We start from the raw sequence: 19,592 nt of genomic DNA, 5'->3' as shown, positions 1-19,592 counted from the left end.
TAAAGGGATCTGCAACCCTATAGGTGGAACAACAATATGAACTACCCAGTACCCCCCCAGAGCTCGTGTCTCTAGCTGCATATGTAGCAGAAGATGACCTAGTCGGCCATCAGTGGAGAGGCCCATTGGTCGTACAAACTTTATAAGCCTCAGTACAGGGGAACACCAGAGCCAAGAAGTGGGAGTGGGTGGGTGGGGGAGTTGGTGGGGGAGTGTGTGGGGGACTTTTGGGATGACATTGGAAATGTAAATGAAATAAATACCTAATTAATATATATTAATTATATTAATATTAATTAATATACATATATTAATGCCTTAAAAAAAAGAGTTCGTTGCTAAGCCGGGCATGGTGGCGCACGCCTTTAATCCCAGCACTCGGGAGGCAGAGGCAGGTGGACTTCTGAGTTTGAGGCCAGCCTAGTCTACAAAGTGTTCCAGGACAGCCAGGACTACACAGAGAAACCCTGTCTTGAAAAAAAAAAAAAAAAAAGAGCTCATTGCTGTAACCCTATCATAGGAATGGTACAATGGGGCTGATCCTTGCCTCATTGTAGACACATAATGTCAATTTTCTTTAAAATTAAGATATCAAAGTAGATTTGCTGTTGATATCTTCACTTGTCAACTTAAATATTTTATTAAATGATATGGGTTGTGATAGTGTTCTTTAAGCACGTATGTATGCACTTATGTAAGAATTCTGACGTTTGAGGGTGCAGAAATAACAATGGAGGGATTTATTTAACTTAATAAGTTTTTTTAATTTTTAAATTAAAATATAATTACATCATCATCCCCTTATTCCTGCTCCCCAACCCCTCTCATATGCCATATATGCGCCGTATATAGTGGACACACCCTCTTTTCCAGCAACCCCTGCCTCGTCTCTGGCCTGTAGCTGTGGGAAAGATCAAGCAACTGCTGTCTGATCATCCAATGCCTGAGTGAACAGGATAATTGCAAGAAGCACTTGCGGCCACTCCCTGATGGCAGCTCTTTGCACTACAGCCAGTTGTAGCTGGTGGGATCTCTATCAGGGTGGGTGGCCTTTCCGAATGCCTTAGTTCTTGAGTCGTCTCTAAAACAGGATTCATGTTTTATCCTGCTGTTTCTTTGGGACCACGGGGGCTTTTCCCCTTGGTCCTCTTTCCTTGAGCCCTTTGCTTTGCTGAAAGAGATGAAATAGTCACTTTCACTGCCTCTAACAGTGGTCAGAGAAGAGCCCAAGGCACTGTATATGTAAACAGTATTCTACTGCTCAGTCTGTTTAACACAGAGAGACAGGGCCCAGGACTCAGACCAGGCTGTCTCACCCATCCCAGCTGCCTGTCTCGGGGTCCCTGAGACCCTGAGAATCTCATTCCCTTGTACTTGTGTCTTTGGATACTGAAAGGATGGGAGCCTTTTCTTACCAATGAGTTAATTAAACACTGTATGCTTTCTCTCAGAATGTTTCTTCGGAAGGGTAGGGTCACACTTCCGTCCTGTCTCACAAGATCTCATTATTAACACCATTAACATCTTTATCCAGGGAGTTTTGTTGATTATATTATTGTAGCAGGTTTTTGTTCTCCACACTGCAAGACAAAGAGTCTTTGCTTTCTGAGGTTTCTGAGGCTGAGTGAATATTATCAGTCAGGGAATAAGCCTTGAATCCTAGTGCTTGTTAAGGTTTTACTCCATCAGCATGATAGAGTGACTGACTCACCGTCCTTGTGACAGAACTCACTCTCCAACTCTCCCCTCCTGCCAGAAGGTCACCTCTATTACCCGCCTCAGTGCCCTACTCTCTAATTACACAGTTGCTCCTTTTAGCCTAAGCATAAACTCAAATATGATCTCAACTTTGTCATGAACAATAAAGACCCTGCTTGGGACTTTGGGAAATTGCAAGGATTTAGGGGTTCCAGGATCCCAGCATGTGAATGAGCAAATAAATCATTTATACAATGACTGCCAGCAGAGGGTGACTTCAAATCCTTAAGGCAAGTTCACTCAAAGGGACATAGCCATCACAGTAGGGTTTTTCAATTTGTACTGCAAATTGAAGCGCATATATAAGAAAAACAGATATGTGCAGTAGCTAGACCTACAAATTACTAACCAAATGTTTATAAATGTGTCATTACTCCTGTAAAATGTAAATAGGAAAGAATATATGTTTACAGTTAAACCATATATTAAAAATAATGTATTTATATTTAGCATGTAAACATAAATTTACTTATAAAACCAAAAAAATAAAGTGAAAATGGCAAAAATTTTAATTTAGCGTAGCTTTCAAAGACAGGTTGACCTTGAACTCATGGTATTCCTTCATGGAATTTTCCAAGTGCTGGGATTGCAGGCATGTACCACACAGTGTACCATTGTGCCCTACTGTGTGTCACTGTACCCTACTGGAAATAGTTTTTTTTAATCTTAAACTTAAGGACTGCTTGGGCAACGCGTTTATTTCACATTTGACTGGGAAAAATACGATTCCTCATCTAATTATCTTCCAAGAGCTTTAATTTTAAGCTATATCAGCAATACTATCATTTAGCACAGAAACTGGTCTAGTATTTAACAGTCTTAGCATACTGGCCAAACTCTTACTCTCTGAGAGAGAGATCCTGAATTATTAGGTTTCTTTTGAACAGTCTTCACATACACTGGGCCACTCTGACCCCTGTCACTGCCATTTAACACTTACCCTCAGTTGTCCCTGAGGTCATGGTCTGATCCCTTGGCCACCACAGGCCCTGTAGGTACTCAGGACCAGAGATGTATATATGAGCTATCAGTTTTACATTAGGAAAACAAACTGTCTTTTAAATGTGCCTTGTATTCAAGAAATGTCTTTAAAAGCGCATCTATATGTCTGTGTGTGTATGTATGTATGTATGTGTATATATATATATGTATATATATATGAATTATATGAAAAGAATATATTCAAACATTGAGTCTTATCTTATTTTCTAAAGATACTCTCATCTTCTAGGTAAGTGCACTCTTTGTGAAACAGTATCTCCAACAGTCACAGTCCTAAAGGAAGGCACTTACAAAGTCAAAGAAAAAGAATCTGTCTTTTCATAGATGTTTCTAGGACCATAATACTAAGTGTAAATAGAAGGAGGCTTTATCTCAAACTCATGTAAATTGCAAATGTGAATCCCAGTGTTGTGAGGTAGTTAACCAAAGCATTATATTCTGAGAAAATGCGACATTCCAACTAAAACTACAAGCAGAAAGGTGTCTAGAAGTTTTCCAAAGTGCATTGCTGCAGTTTCCTGGCTGTTTTCTCTGTAGACGACAGAATATCCAACAGATGGTAGACAATCACTGTGGGCTTAGAAATTACGATAGACAACAGGCTTGCTTATCCGTGAAATAAGAGAAGCAGTGGGCTCTCTGGTCATGGATGGGAAACACGAAGGTTCTTCTGCTTAGAGAGATTAACACTGAGAGAAACAACAAAAGTAAAACACCATTCTTAATTACCAGTCAGAGTTTAAATAACTGTCAGAGTTAGTACTTTGATAATAAAGAGGTTGTGTTGTTTGAATACTTGAATACTGATTTTCTTTCTTACTTCCTGTAGTCTTTGAGAGAATTTTCCCAAGGATTATAGCAAACCTTGTCTTTTAAGTTATCTACTTGGATAAGTTTTTAAGTTGTCTATCTGGAAAATCTGAATGATAATGTAAGAAAACTCTTCATTTTGTAAAACATAAGTTTTTATTATAGCGTATAGTATAACATAAGAAAAGTTTGATATTGTAAAAACATTATTATTTTGAAATTATATATTTAAGGTTTGACCCTGGAATAGTAATAATTTCAACTACATCTTCAAAAGTGTTTGCATGTATTATTTATGCAGTAACTAAAATTCCTCAGTCAGTTACTATATATCTATACTTCGAACAAACTGACAGTTGAGCTGAGATAATTCAGAAAGTGAAAAATTAAAAGAAGAGGGTGGTGAGCATCAGCATCATCTCCACACTTGTTCATAGATGTTTGTCTTGTTTGCAGTTGGGAAGACAATGAGTAGACAGCAGTAGATAAAACAGAACCCAGACTTCTTAGAGTCATTTAGTATAGAAGAGACTTAAAGAAACATTTATACAATTATGCTATATCACTTTGGGGGGGAAAGGCTACTCATTAGGAATCATTTTATTGGATGTTTCTTTAGCAGATATAGAATTCTTGGCCACTCTAGCAGCATCACGTGTGGGTTCAGCCTTATGGAATGGGCTTCAAATGCAAGAGTGGTGGTTACCCCCATAACATTAGTGCCACTGTTGCACTAATATATCCTATTCGCAATTCTCATCTATAGATTTACTCAGAGAAGGGAATGGAATAGGAAGCTGGATATAGTGGTACATGCTTTCAATGCCAGCACTCAGAAGGCAGAGGCAGGCAGATCTCTATGATTTTGTGGCTAACCTGCTCTATATAGTATAGAGTTTCAAGGCAGCCAAGAATATGCAAAGGGATCCTGCTCAAAAAGTTGATGGAGGGTGGGGGCGGGTATTAGAGTAGGAACACTCCAGACTGCAAAAGAGGGTGATACTAGGAATTTGGTGAACTTCAGGAAAGGTTACCATGATGAAAGAAGAGATGAGGAGTAAACCTTGGGAGGCTGGATTTTAGCAGCAAGGGAGGCACAGAGCACAGTCAGGCTATCACTATGTATTTATGTGCAAGAGGACAGCCTGGAAGATTTTAAATAACAAGTCATATCATATTTGAGTCTATCAGAAATTTCTTTGTCTGCTATATGGGGAATGGTTTGGGGGGGCCAAGTGAGAAATATGGGTGGAATACTAGAGACCTGTACCAAATGGCCTTAGACAGGGGTCTACTATGCTACTGCAGCGAATTCAGAGAAGAGTAAACACATTTAAGGGTTTCACTAGTTGTAGTATTCATGGGAAATGATAACAGGCTGTACTTAGGAGCACTAAGTGCAGATATGGGTTTCTATAGTCTTTATATAAAATTATTTCTAAAGCTCTTACTCCACCAGAGAGCTATGAGAAATGGGTGTATTTATATGGTTCCAAAGAAAATGGCCCACAAAACGAAAGGAGAAGGAGAAGGAGGAGGAGCAGGAGGAGGAGGAGGAGGAGCCATGAGATATGATTCCCAAATCCTCAGTAGAGGTAGAGAAAAGGACTCTGTATCTTTTAATAATAAATTAATCAATAAATGGAGGTTCAGACATACTGTAGTCTCCAGGTCAAGTTGTGTGGTTGTGTGTTAAAATCACAGCACACGAAAGCATTTGGATGGGGTAACAACAGTCAGCTACATTCATTGAGTGGCCCTGCTGCAAGAGCCATAGTAATTGGTTCTCTACTTAATGACTTCTCAGCACTTTGAGCTCTGTAGCGGGCTGTGCAATGGCTAGAAAAGGGGGTTGGGGGATTAGATGTGGTTAGCTATTCTCCCAAATGCCAGATGTAAGTGTGGTTGTGAAATATCCTGATCACTGCACCAGCCTGCAAAAGAAAAGTGAAACTTTAACAAACAGTAGCAAATAGAAATGAAACCTACATATATCAAACATTCTTCAAGTAGTCAAAGAAAGGAGCCATCCTTCCTATGCTAAGTCATCTTTTTGCTATGCATCCAATTCCCTGGAATCACAAGAGCACTAAGCAAGCACGGACAAACTACCTTGACCTTTTGACCAACATCATTGCTTGTGGATTCCCGGGCATTTCGAGTTTGAAATTTAGCTCTGGTTCTTGTGGATTGCTTCCTCACCGTGTTCTCTAAGAAGTTCGTAACATGTCATTGTCCGTTATTTTCCTTCAACATCTTTGATGGGAATCCATTTTGTCTGATCTTTAACTTGCACTCCTATTCTTAAAGTATTTGAGACTGGTACTTTAGTGACCTTTTCTAACAAAATTACATCTTGGTACATAATTCTTAGATTTTTTTAAAGTGACTTAATCTGAGTTAATTAAAACTGGGGAGGGGGAGGGGGAGCAAGGAGATGCTTCACTTCTATTTAAAAGAAGTCCTAAATTATATGATAGTGATTGGATAAGTATTGAAATGTCTACAAAGGTTGAAGATAAAAGGGAAGTTGTCAATCCTTCTCCATCATCCTTCAGTCTATCTCTTGTGTGTTCCCCATCTTGTCTCGATATCTCTCTCTGTTTCTCTTAGCCGCTCTGTGTTTCTCCCGTTTCTAGCATCCTTCCTAGAGAGGACTGAGGGGGTTTTTGAAGAGTACATGAAGCTCCTGAGAGGAAGGACAGTTACCACTGTGGGGTGGTGACACCTGGCAGCTGGCTCTCTTGTGAGCAGATGTTACTTATGCCTCTCTCCCTTTTTTTGATATTCTCTAGGTTGAGAAGGAAAGCAACCCAGATCTCTTTGCCTTCCGCATCCATTTGTAGCACATTTCTTCAAGGCGGTCTATTTGGCAGCCTGATCCTCTGATCCTCTGTGTGAAATTGCCCTTGGGTGTGAAAAAGATATCCACGACTAATTCAAAGACAGATTATTTCAGTGGAGTCTTTGAAAGTTGTCAAGCAATTCAAAAATATAAACAGAGAGCAAAACGAGTCATTCAGGAAAAAAAATACCCGTCAATACTAAAACCTGGAGTGTTCTTCTTCTAAAACATTGATTTCACGGTTTGTGTCTGGGAAACTCTCTCTATGTGCCAAGAGCAATGGATAAGCATTCCTGGGGCACCTAAAGCCTCAACAATTACAGTGACTCCAAGTTAGCCCAAACCCTCTCCAAAATAAATCAGCAGTCACCAGGATTTTCTAACAGAATTGGCAGGACCTGGGAAGGACCTGGATAAGGAAGGAACTCTTCAAGCTATTCTTAGTCGCTTCTTCATACACATTTATGCATGTGTAGTTTGGAAGGTGTTTGCTTTTAACTAAACTAGTATCTGTGTGTGTGTGTGTGTGTGTGTGTGTGTGTGTGTGTGGTGTTTTATTTAAACCGTGTAAATTCCCAGATTGTTTTTCTCTTTGGGTACCTTCTGCTTAAACGATGAGGGGCTTCCTCTTTTAAAAAGCAGCAACAATAAAAAAACACCAAAACATGCCCTAGAAAAAATTTTCTGCAGTTTGCAATAAAGCCTCTGTGCTTCTGCTGAGATTTAGTTGTGTTACTGCCACACATGTTACAGCATGCCATTACATAATGAAGCTACAAAAGAAATGTAGCAAACGTGATAGAAAGTATAGCAGGCACAGCAAGATCCTTTGAGCAGGCCAGTTATACTTGGAAAGTTCATCATTCTTTGTATCCCATGGAACAAGCTGAATATTGTTTGTAGAATGTATTTGTTACTTAACTCTTAAAATTATGATCAGTGGGAAGAACAGGTGGCCAAGAATGTGTTAAGTGAAGTACAGTCTTTTGCCCTTCCTCCCACCTCCCACCTAATCAACACAATAAGATTGGCTGATGGCTACCCAACGTCAAGTATTCTCATGGTCTTAATATATATCATTTTAATTGCACCAAACAATAACTAATGATGGATTTGAAAACATGTATTTAGAGTATATTTCAAATCCCAAGAAGAAAAGTATAATCAAGACAAATCTTCAAAGTTAAGCGTGGTGGTGTGTGCCTATAATCATAGCACTGGGGAGGATGAGGCAGGAGAATCGCTGTGAGTTCACAGTAAGTTTAGGGTTGGGCTCTGTAGTGAGACTCTGGGGAGGAGGTGGAATGAAAGGTCAAGCTTCCCACATTCTAATGAGAGTTTTCTTGGTCTTAGGAGCACGGCATCCCTACTGATATGGGATATGCAGTGTCCCCTCACCATTCAGGTGTCTACCCTGTCCACGTTCAGCTTTATGAGGCCTGGAAGAAGGTTTGGAATATTAAAATCACCAGCACTGAAGAATATCCACATCTGAAACCAGCTAGATATCGGAGAGGCTTCATCCACAAAAACATCATGGTGAGCATCCTGCACCTGTAGGGTTTGGTCCCTTCCTCCTGGTGACAGTACACATGCGAAGACGGAGAAAGGGGAGAGACAAGGGTTACAAATATGGCTTGGGAAAGGGCTTGCTGTGTGAAGAGTGATGTCATACCTCAGGAAGACTCACTAATGACAGCTGTGTCTTCCTACTTCCTAGAGCTCAGAAAAAATACAAATGAAAGGCTTCTTTTCCTGGCATTCATGCTTGCAAGCAATCAGTCATGTAAAAATGCTAAGAAAACATTATGTCAATTTTAGAAATAATTTTAGACTCTAACATTACTTACAAAAGTCTTTCAGTAGATAAAAGTCATGGTGTCTGTCTACAATCACCATGTTCCCTTTTCATAAACTTGTCAGGTTGCAGCTCTTTACCATGCCAGGTCCTCCCAAAACACTGCACTGTGTGCAGCAAGAAGCCATGTGTGAAGTCATGATTCACCACCAGACAACAGAGAACAAATGGCTAAATCACTACTCTGGAGCGGCTCTGTCTCATTTCGTTTTCTGAAGTGGTAACAAAACCATGTGATATATAAGAATGCGTGGCTCCGTCAAAGTCAGCCATTGGACCCTATTTTTTCCCAAGTCAGAACTTAAGGAAAGTTATTAGTGAAAGAAAGCACAGCCTCTGATTTAGACTCACACACTGCAGAGAAACAGCCAGGAAGCTGATGAGCCCCAGAGTGCTAGGTTAGGCAGATACATGTGGTCAGATAATCCGGCCTCTAGGGTAGGCGCAGTTCACTTCTGTTCACACAGTTTTCTAATGTCTGCAAAAATTCAAGTGTATAATGGCATTTAACATGGATTTAGTGCCCATTATCCATGTGTCCTTCAACAAGAAAAATGCTATAAACCCTAGAAGAGGATGTAATGGCCACATTCTTCTCCCAGCTTGCCCCTCCTTGGTACTCAAAGTGAATTTATCATGCTTCGGTCAGCCAACTTTCTGATGAGAGGGAGTTTTAAAAACCCATTGAAGATCATAATTTAAAAGCAATTGGTGGTGTTCTTTCGCTATTTCAATGTCGGCAGTTCTATGGTGGCGAGCCTCGGTCTCTGAGGCTATATTCAGTCCAGTTCTGTCCTGTTGAAGCTCCTGCCCAAAGGACTTCATTTCCGGTACCTCCTGAATGTGTTGCAAACGCATCAGTGTTGCTGTTAATCAAAGCTTAGGCAGATTTCCTGCTTTGACACGGTTGTCCCTATGATTTCTGCTTTCATATGGATTCAATGTGTGGGCTTATACATGAGAATTTCCACATTGAAGAGTGTTCAGCAGGCTGTGGGTTATGTAGAAAATCATGACGAGCCATCCAATAGGCCTACAAGTTAAGAACTGGAGAGCCAGACGCCCTCCTAAAAGACTGGAGGGCAAGAGCCGGGAACTGAGGCAGAAACCCTAGAATCTTTTGTCACACCCAGGTTTTCTAATGGAACTGAAATCATCCACAAATTAAAATCAAAAGACTTAAGAGTATTTTTCTCTTCATGCTATCATGGATCCTGCTATCACTACTTCATTTATGTAATTCAAACTTCCCACTGTAAATCAAACACCCACAATCATTCCTTTAGACTTTCTTTTCATTCACTCTTTTTGAATCCACCATCTTAACTTACTGCTTGGTTATTATGTCCACTGTGGTACCAGCTCCCACTTGGTCAGTTTGCACCTTCTCCTCACCCTTCCATGAAGGCTAGCCAGTAGGCAATGCCAGCCTGTGACTCCTCCTGACCTTTCTACCCTTATGAGTCTCCGCTATCTGCATACTCTTTAAAGCACACTTAAGAAACTGGAGATATTGAGCATTACGCCTGCATTTCTGTCTTCCACAGCACAGACTGCTGTGTTCACTGTGAATGGCTTCCCAGAGATGCCCGACCTATTCCTATCCCACCAAACCTTCCTTTTAACATATGTAACCAACTGTGCAGTGCTGTGGTTCTCAAATAGACCTACAGTTTTCTTATTCTCTGAATTCATGCATTCCTTCCATGAGTCTCCCTCATGAATTAGTAGGACATGGGGCCTCTTCACTGGGCACTTTTTATCCTCACACAGTAAGGAATGAATACCAAACTAGTGTTCTCAACCCTGGAACCTGGTTGTTAAATGTGACTCTTTGGGTAGACACAGAGGCCTATGAGCAACAAGATTCATTCTCACTGTACACACTGGCTATAGAGGGCAGCCCAGGGATAGGGCCTCTCACCAATTTAACTGTACACACACACACACACACACACACACACACACACACACACACACACTGGCCAGCGCTGGCCAATTCACTGTTAACACGGTTCCTTGGTGTTATACTACTGTGCCTTGACTTGCTGTCTAAGGCTTTCACCATTTCCCAAGAACTGTCAGCAACTACAAAGATTACAGTTTTATAGCCTCCCACAGCTACAGGAATCAGGTTCCTGGGGCTGTATGGGAGAAATTGTGAGAGAAATAACGAGCTAAAACAAAATTTTCTGATCAAAACCAATGTTTACTTAAGAGTCTGAACTTACAAAGGTGGGGGAACCCAACCCCACCATGCCAGGATCTCCATTTGTCAGGATGGGGGGGGGGGGCGCGGGAGAAACAGGTTCAGCCTCTCAGCAGGTAGTGGTGTCTTGAAGGAAACCACAGATGTGGCAGGACAATAGACCTAATCTAGGTCAGAAGACTCCACTGTAGGTGGGCTAGCTGACAGTGGCAGATCAGGTCTCAGCCAGCCTGCTCAAGGCTGGAAGAGGCTACACAGTTTCCAAGTTTGAATTTCACAGTGTTACACTACCACCATTATCTGAGGGAAAGTCTCCATTAAAATACTGTGGAGAGGGTTCTCATCCTTCCATAGCATAAGAGCTGTTTCAAGAAATGCGTCCATCATCCTATAGCTGCATCTCAAATCAAGACAGTGGATCAGGACCCTGATCCCACCCCTAATTGTCTCCCCAGCCTCCCATTGTGGCCCACTGAGGCTCCAAGACTCATGGGGGTACACATATTTTTAGAGCAAAGCCTCCCCTTTACTTTATTCAAACTCACAGAATTTAAGAAAAAGACAACATTCAAGTTTCTTCACAATTCTGTCTCTACTCAAATGACCTGGGCAAGCTAGCTTCACAGACAGTCATGCGTGTATGCTGCGATTTCTAAGCAAGATACACAAACTGAACCCTAAAAGTCATTTACTTGAAGGCATACCCTTTAAAATGTATCAGTAGCCTGACATTTGACCACAGATAAGTATTACTTAATATTACTTATTTTATTTGGCTATGTCTCCTTACCTTAATAGACTGTTAATATTTTTATTAATTTTTGAAAATTTCATACAATGTATTTCAATCGTATCTCTGATAAATATTGTCTTCTAAGAATAGAACACACACACACACGAGTGCACGTGCAAGCACACTTCTGTTCTCCTACGTGAACAAGCATCGAGTTTAGAAAAAGTATTTGCCAAGTCCGTGAGTCAAGCCTGAAAATGGCTTTTAAGTTCCATGAAGTTCCATGTCCGGCGATTGATAGTGAGGATACCTGATTCAGCTGGAACCCTTTCTCTATCAGTTCCCCTTTCTTGGCTGTGGTTTTTTGCGTGGCATTCTGACAGTTCATGATACTTTAAGGCATAAACAATCCCCAGCTAATAAACCTGAGATTTAAACTGAAATATCTTAACTGACCTAAGATAAAATATCTTCTCAGTATATTTGTTTTAGCAAAATAAATGAGACACATGTAGTCTTGATTGACTCAGAAGTATCTGGTACATTGACTGAGCTAAGAATTATATTTCCTGGGAAAGCATCCAAAAAGTAGAATAAAATCTCTTACAATATTGTCTGCACTACTGGAACATATATAGTGTACATGGAAGGCTGAAGATGTAGGAAGTCTTGAACAGGTAATGTTTGCAAAATGGTCCTGGAACTAAAAATGCTTTGTGTTAAGGCAATAAAATGATGATAAATTTCCTGCAAGCAATGACCAGAATGCCCAACCACATGGTGCTGAAGAACTCCCAGCTTTCTCAAATATACTCATTGGTTTTCTGTCTCCAAGTACGGCAAGCACAGGCCACTCCACATCTCTCTGTGTGAGGCTTCGCTGAGAACAGTATGTCTTACACAACTTCTTTTATAATTACACGTTCATGTAATGGAGAAATCTGTAGCAACAACAACAAAGACCTCATCACAGATGTGGCCATTGGCAGCAAAGGATGGAAAGCCCTTCTTTCTGCAAAGTGACCTTTTGTCATTTTGTTTACAATACTTTCTAAAGCTACCAACTAAACAGATACTGTCTTCCTTTTGGACCCAGCGACCTTCACACCTGGCATTTGAGGCCCCTTGCAACAGTGTTTCCTGGTTATCGTTCAATAAATGCCTTTATATGCTTTCCACGGGGAAAACAAGTTAAGATTGCATGATGGAAACCAGAACGTTCCCCTTACTTGCCCCTCTTTCCTTCAGGTTCTCCCAAGACAAACCTGCGGGCTCTTCACCCACACAATTTTCTACAAGGAGTATCCAGGGGGCCCCAGGGAACTGGACAAGAGTATTCATGGAGGGGAGCTCTTCTTCACTGTGGTTCTCAACCCAGTAAGTACTTGGAGTCTCTGTTCAAATAAATAACGTTTGAAATGGCAAGGTGCACAAACATCACCTTGAGGGAGAAATGGGGATTGGATAGTTACCAAACAGCATGGACATCGTGTCTATGGAGAATAAAATTACCCTCCCTCCTCCTGCTCCTCCTGATCCTCCTGATCCTCCTGATCCTCCTGATCTTCCTGATCCGCCTGATCCTTCCCTCCCCTCCCTCCACCTCTCCCTACTTCCTTCCTTCCTGTCCTCCCTTGCTTTTTCCCTTCTTTTTCTCTCTTGCCTCCTCTCTCTTCTCTCTCTGTCCTCTGGCCCATCCTCTCTTCTTTCACTGATCTCTCTTCTTTCCCTCTTTCTCCCCCTTTCACCCTTTCCTTTTCTCCTCTGTCCAACTCTCTCATCCTCTCTCCTCACTGATATAAGAAAGCACAGATTTTGTAAGCACGAAGATAGGAGCTGGGTAAAAGGCCTCTCTCATTCTCCATCCATGCTGGGTCTGCCGTGCTGGGTGGTGAAGCATCCCTGATTAATGGTGTGCTGCTCTTTCTCCTTCATATCTTAATACTAGTGTATCAGCAGCGCAATAAGCCACTGGTACATTAATTTTCCTAGCGGTGAGTGTCATAAAATCGTGTGCTGAAAGAAAAACTATTGAAGGAACCTGCAGAAGGGAAAAGCTGTTAGCGATTTCCTCCCATGAAAGAGAATAGGAAAAATAAAGATAAAATTTATTTTCAAATGTATGGATTTGCCCTTGGCCTTAGCAATATTCAAGATGGAAAACTGCAATTATCTCCAAATAAAAAATTACCAGGATAAAAGTTGGATATGATTGAAATAAACAATAAAATTTGAAAGAGTCTCAGTTTGACCTTACTTTTACAGGCTCGACAAATAAAACTGTAAGTATTCTTCATCATCTACTATGTTCAAAAGCAAATCTTATTTTTAGCTGTTAGAAAAGAAGATAAATGAAAAGGTAACTCATCTTCTGTAGCATCTGTAGCTTTAGTTCATAACTCAGAATCCTTTATAGCATTCAGCCTTTAGGAAGGCTATCAAACTTAACTAAACCCTATCCAAGCAAATATTTCTGATCTATGTTCCACAAATAACCCCTTCTAGATTATCTATATTTTGTTTTGTTGGTTTTTCCTTTTTTAATTAATTAATTTTTTATACTCCATATTTTATCCCTGCCCCATCTACCCTCCAACTGTTCCACATTCCATACCTCCTTCCCAACCCTTATCTCCACGTGGATGTCCCCACCTCCTCACCTTGCCTGACCTCTAAACTCCCTAGGGCCTCCAGTCTCTTGAGGGTAAGATGCATCATCTATCATTGAACACAGACCGGGCAGTCCTCTGCTGTATATGTGTTGGGGGCCTCATATCAGCTGGTGTATGCTGCTTGTTTGGTGATCCAGTGTTTGAGAGATCTCTAGGGTCCAGATTAATTGAGACTGCTGGTCCTCCTACAGGGTTGTCCTTCTCCTCAGCTTCTTTCAGCCTTCCCTAATTCAACAACAGGGGTCAGCTGCTTCTGTCCATTGGTTGGGTGCATCTGACTCTTTCAGCTGTTTGTTGGGTCTTCGGGAGTGTGGTATTGTTAGGTCCCTTTTTGTAAGCACTCCATAGCCTCAGTAATAGTGTCAAGCCTTGGGACCTCCCCTTGAGCTAGATCCCACTTTGAGCCTGTCACTGGACCCTCTTTTCCTCAGGCCCCTCTTCATTTCCATCCCTGTAATTCTTTCAGTCAGGAACAATTATGGGTCAGAGTTGTGTCTGTGGCATGGCCCCCCTCTCCCTCATTTGATGCCCTGTCTTCCTGCTGGAGATGGGCTCTACAAGTCCCCTCTCCCTACTGTTGAGCATTTCATCTAAGGTCCCTCCCTTTGAGTTCTGAGATTCTCTCACCTCCCAGGTCTCTGGTACACTATGGAGAGTCCCTTCAACCTCCTATCTCCTTAGGTTGCCTGTTTCCATTCTTTCTGCTGGCCCTTGGGGCTTCAGTCCTTTTCCCTCACCCAATACCAGATCAGGTTGCCCTCTCCCCTCGCCATTTCACTCCCCCCACCCCCGCCCACTTTCTCTCCCAGGTCCCTCTCTTCCTCCCCATGTGTGATTGCTTTCTTCTCCCTCCCAAGTGGGACTGAGGTGTCCTTACTTGGACATTTCAGCTTGTTGACCTTTTTGAGTTCTGTGGACTGTATCTTGGGTATTCTGTACTTTATGGCTAATATCCACTTATTAGTGAGTATATACAATGTATGTCCTTTTAGGTCTGAGTGACCTCACTCAGGATGATATTTTCTAGTTCCATTCATTTGCCTGCAAAATTCAGGATGTCCTCCATCTTAATAGCTGAGTAGTATTCCATTGTGTAAATGAACCACATTTTCTGTATCCGTTATTCTGTCATGGGACATCTGGGTTGCTTCTAGCTTCTGGCTATCACAAATAAGGCTCCTATGAACATAGTGGAACAGGTATCCCTGTGGCATGGTGGGGAATCTTTAGGTATATTCCTAAGAGTGGTATAGCTGGGTCTTCAGGTAGATTCAATTTTCTGAGGAACCTCCAGATTGATTTCCAGAATGGTTGTACCAGTTTGCAATCCCACCAGCAATGGAGGAGTATTCCTCTTTCTCCACATCCTCTCCAACATGTGTAGTCATCTGTGGTTTCTATCTTAGCCATTCTGATTGGTGTCAGGTGGAATCTCAGGGTCGTTTTGAAAGACAGAGTCTCACTATGTAGCTCTGGCTGACCTGGAACTTACTACATTGTTCAGGCTGGGCTGGAACTCAGAGACCTCCTGCTTCTGCCTCCCAAGTGCTGGAAATTAAGGTGTGCAGCCCCATTCCTGGCTTTAAATTATCTATACTTTTAGCCAGTCTGTATGGATTTCTTTTTTTTTCTTTTTCCTCACTTTATCAGTAATGTGCAGAGAAAAGAAGCCCATTAGAGTAAGATTGTGAACCAAAGACTCGATTAAAAACCTGTAAAATGCTAACAAAATCATCAAAGGTTATAGATCCTTAAATCTGTATTCTACAAGATTCTGATCCAGCAATGGACTTGGAGCCCATCTGTGTGACTGTCTAGCCATTGATGATGTAATATTTGAAAATCCCCTATGATTATCTCTGAACTATATGGACCAAATGATCTCCACTCAACACAAAAGATATTTAAAAATCAGTCACTTGTGTATAATGAACTTATGTTAAATATTTTACCTATTATCTGATACGTAATGTTTTTCATTAATAAACAAATATATAAATTTTAACCTAAAAATGCTAATAGCAATGGTTAGATTAACCTGGGTGCCAATTTATATTGACTGAGCAAGCTCTTACAACACCTACTACTTTTCAAACTTTATCAATCATATTTAACAAGTTTATTTATTTTTATGAAGATACCCAAATGGAACAAAGGGGTAAAATGAAATACAGGCTTTTATTTGTAGATTAGAAAACTTTCTGAAGATAATTATTTTCAGTAAGCAAAGATTGACTAATTTGAACAAAAGGCAGCTTTTGCCATATATCATGAGACAGACCTTGAGCTAAAATGATTCATCTGGGGCAGAGGATCCAGTCTGGGACCAGAGAATGATTCATCACTTACAGAGGGATTCCCCTTACCTGGTAGAGACAGGTGCGTATGAAGTCAGTGCTTTGACTCCGCCATGTCTAGCCACGAGGTTGTGTGCTGTCATGAGTGATCTCTGCCTAGAAGACCAAAGTGAGGACTGGGGCATGCTTCCCAAGAATTCCCACACTGAGATTAAATGATCAGAGAAAGCCATGTTCGGGTTCCAAAACCTCCAGCGTCACTGAAACATGTCCGAATTCAGCAGAAGAAATGTTTTATTAGGACAGGACTGGAGTGAAAACCCCTTATCAGGTCATTCTATGTATTAGCTGAAAGAAATTTTCATTATAGCAGATTTGAAGGAAGGTGGCTGGATGAATACATAGTAATGTAGACCTTAATTTAAAATGTTGTTCCCCAACAATACCTAGTGAAGTTGTTTCCATCAGAAAGGTAGATGAGTATTGGAGACACAGAACTTAAGTGCTATCGGATACGTAGGCTGGAAAGTGAAAATACAGGCAGGACTGTGATTAAAGATCATTTAAAGGATCACCCCGTGGGTCAGCGCTTGAAGGTGTTAGAACGACATCACTGTTGGTTAAGAGGTGGTACAATGGGGTTCATTTCAGAGTAAACCTTGAAAAGAAAACAGCAACTATAGAACAACTTAGGTTGAAGGACCTTCTGTTACACTGCTGCCAATGTGTTTTTCCTTGTGTAAAAAGAAGTGCCAATCAACTTAATGTAACACAAGTAGAGGAGTACAGCGACAGCCTAGCACCATCCGGCAGAGAAAACCTAGGCTGTCTTCCAGTGACCTCAGTGCCATGGGCCAGGCAGCCCTGCCATGTGATGAGTGTTGGTGGCTTCATGAATGGACTGAGGTTGGAATCCAGGCTCTGTACAGATTCTGTTATGGAAAGAGGATGCTGCACATAGGCACGTTCAACTTGTATGTCTCTTTACACATTTCCCCCATAAAAGGACCCTCTAGCTAAGCTTTTGCTAAGTTATTTTGTTTTATATGCAGGTATGTTTTCACTTGCATGTAATGTTTGTGCACTATGTGCATGCCTGGTGCCTATGGAGAGCCTAAGGGGCATCAGATACCTGAAATTGAGGTTATGGATAGTAGTGGGAATCTATGTGGTTATCATGAACCAAAACTTTGCCTTCTACAAGAGCAACAGGTGTTCTTAACTTCTGCATCATACACAGGTACACACAAGCACACACACACACATACACACACACACACACACACACTCATGTACATGGAGTTATACCTTTACTTATTCATAGCTTGCTTTCAGTTTTTATGATAAAAGATTGGCCACACAAATACATGACTGTCAAACCTTTTCTCTCTTGTTTTTCTCTAAGATCTCAAGATAATATTAATATCTCAATATAAAACACATTTCAAATTTTAATTTCTCACACTCTTTAAAATTTTTAATGTTCTAAAAGTTCAATGCCTTTTTAAAATATCCGTTCTCATACTTCCAGTCTCTTGCAAAATCCAAAATGAATTAAATACTTCTCATCCTAAAAGGTAAGAACCTAAACACAAAAATCAAACTTACGCAAAACCAAAATGCAACAGCAAAAATAGTCAGTGTGGGGCATCCGGGAGCATGCCATGGACTGTAAGGCACAGTCTTCAAAGGGCCTGGAAAGCCTCACCCCACCGGCTCTGTCATCCACAGCACACAGAAGTTATCGGGTAGTCTTAGTCCAGCTCCACAACACACTCTGCAGTGTTCTTGTTCATCATCATCATTACTCCACATTCCTGTAATCCCCAATATGCCTGGATTTCCATGATGACTCATTGGCTTTTCCAGCCCAATTCTTCAAAATTCTCCATTTTCCTCCCATAAGCCATGTTAAAGCACAAAGGCCACAAAGTCTGGTCTATCGCAGCAAGTATCAATTTCTGTCCTAGATTGCTCTGGTATCAATTTCTGTCCTAGATTGCTTTCTCTATTGCCATGCTAAACACTGGAGAGAAAGGGGTTTTGGTGCTTACAGGTCCATCACTGAGGGAAGTCAGGGTAGGAAGGTTAGGCAAGAACCTGGACGCAGGAACTGAAGCAGAATCAAGGAGGAGTGCCATTTAGTGACCAGCTCGGCTACCTTCCTTATACACACCAAGGACCGCCATTTCCCTAAGGATGGTACCATCCAAATGGACTGGGCTCTCATTTCAATTAAAAATCAAGAAAATAGGCCTTATGCAAAATGAACTAGTAAGGGAAACTGTACATTTCACAAATTTTCAGTCCCTTTTCTCCTAACCCACATTACTAGGTATGAGGAGTGGGATTGCTTTAACTAGGCAACGGCAACTCCATGTCACTAGGGCAGGTTACTAAGCAAGGGTGTCACCCTACTTCAGTGTTTTTATTTGGATCAGCAGATATCCTGAGGACTGGGTCATTTATACTTATCTGTATTAGTGACTGAGAATAAAGTCATTGCTTGCTTTGTTTATCCAAAAGGTTGTGGCTTGCCTGAAGACTGACATTTTCACCACACTTGCTTGGCCTTTGGGGGAGGCTCCTGTCAGCGCACATTGGTGTGCACGTTCTGAGTCTGCATTGCACAGGACCGGTGGCCACAAACTTTTTTTTTAATTTTTATTAGATATTTTCTTTATTTACATTTCAAATGTTGTCCCATTTCCTGCTCTTCCTCTGAAAATCCCCTCTCCTTATCCCCTCCTCCCTCCCCCTGCTCACCAACACATCAACTCCCACTTCCTGGCCCTGGCATTCCCCTACATTGGGGCATAGAGCCTTCACAGGACCAAGGGCCTCTCCTCCCATTGATGATCAACAAACTTTATACCCATCATTCATTCTCTGCCTCCCTCAACTTAATACAGCACTCCTTCACCATGTTCTCGACCCCCTTCTACCCAAATCCCAAAATATAATCAAAGAAACATAAACAGAGATGTGGCTATCTTAAACTGGGAGTAACACGTGGTTAGATTACAATTAAGGCAACAAATTTCACACGGTGATGGTCTATATAGAAAAATTAAGTCACATTAGATATTTAAGACTATGTTCTGCATGTGAATGTATAAAATTCAACTGAAAGAACACAACTTTTGCTTATTCCTGATGAAAAGTGTTGAGCTGTCGCTGTCATCGGGTCCTACAAAGCACTCTGTTATAGAACAAGTAACAAACAAATCACACAGCTGCCTTAGGCAATGAGAAATGACTGCTGAATGATTCAGTAGTGAGCACTGCCCGAGACCTTTGGTTAAAAAGTTTAGACTTCACGAGTTAGGCCCTCCAGGGGAGTTTTCAGACAGAGACTTATCATGTGCTTAACTGAGGTGATTATTGTACTCAAGCAGACTAGGAACG

The 19,592-nt window shown here is 41.3% G+C and overlaps 1 protein-coding gene across 4 annotated transcripts in view; it reads left to right on the top strand.

The window, feature by feature from the left end:
* LOC110290928 (bifunctional heparan sulfate N-deacetylase/N-sulfotransferase 3) overlaps positions 1-19,592 on the top strand; it is a 156,359-nt gene that overhangs the window by 75,143 nt on the left and 61,624 nt on the right. For all 4 annotated transcript variants that reach the window (XR_003836259.1, XM_021157836.2, XM_029475611.1 and 1 more), the window contains 2 exons: positions 7,769-7,954; positions 12,464-12,592. Coding sequence is in view for 3 of the 4 variants with exons in the window: in XM_021157836.2 (XP_021013495.1) it covers positions 7,769-7,954; positions 12,464-12,592 (315 nt within the window). In the remaining variant the exon portion in view is untranslated. The remainder of the gene's footprint in view (positions 1-7,768; positions 7,955-12,463; positions 12,593-19,592) is intronic.

This window comes from Mus caroli, chromosome 3, assembly GCF_900094665.2.
Source record: "Mus caroli chromosome 3, CAROLI_EIJ_v1.1, whole genome shotgun sequence".
Taxonomy (NCBI): domain Eukaryota; kingdom Metazoa; phylum Chordata; class Mammalia; order Rodentia; family Muridae; genus Mus; species Mus caroli.
The sequence above is the reverse complement of the archived record's forward strand: the minus strand, read 5'-3'. Positions and strand labels throughout refer to the sequence as shown.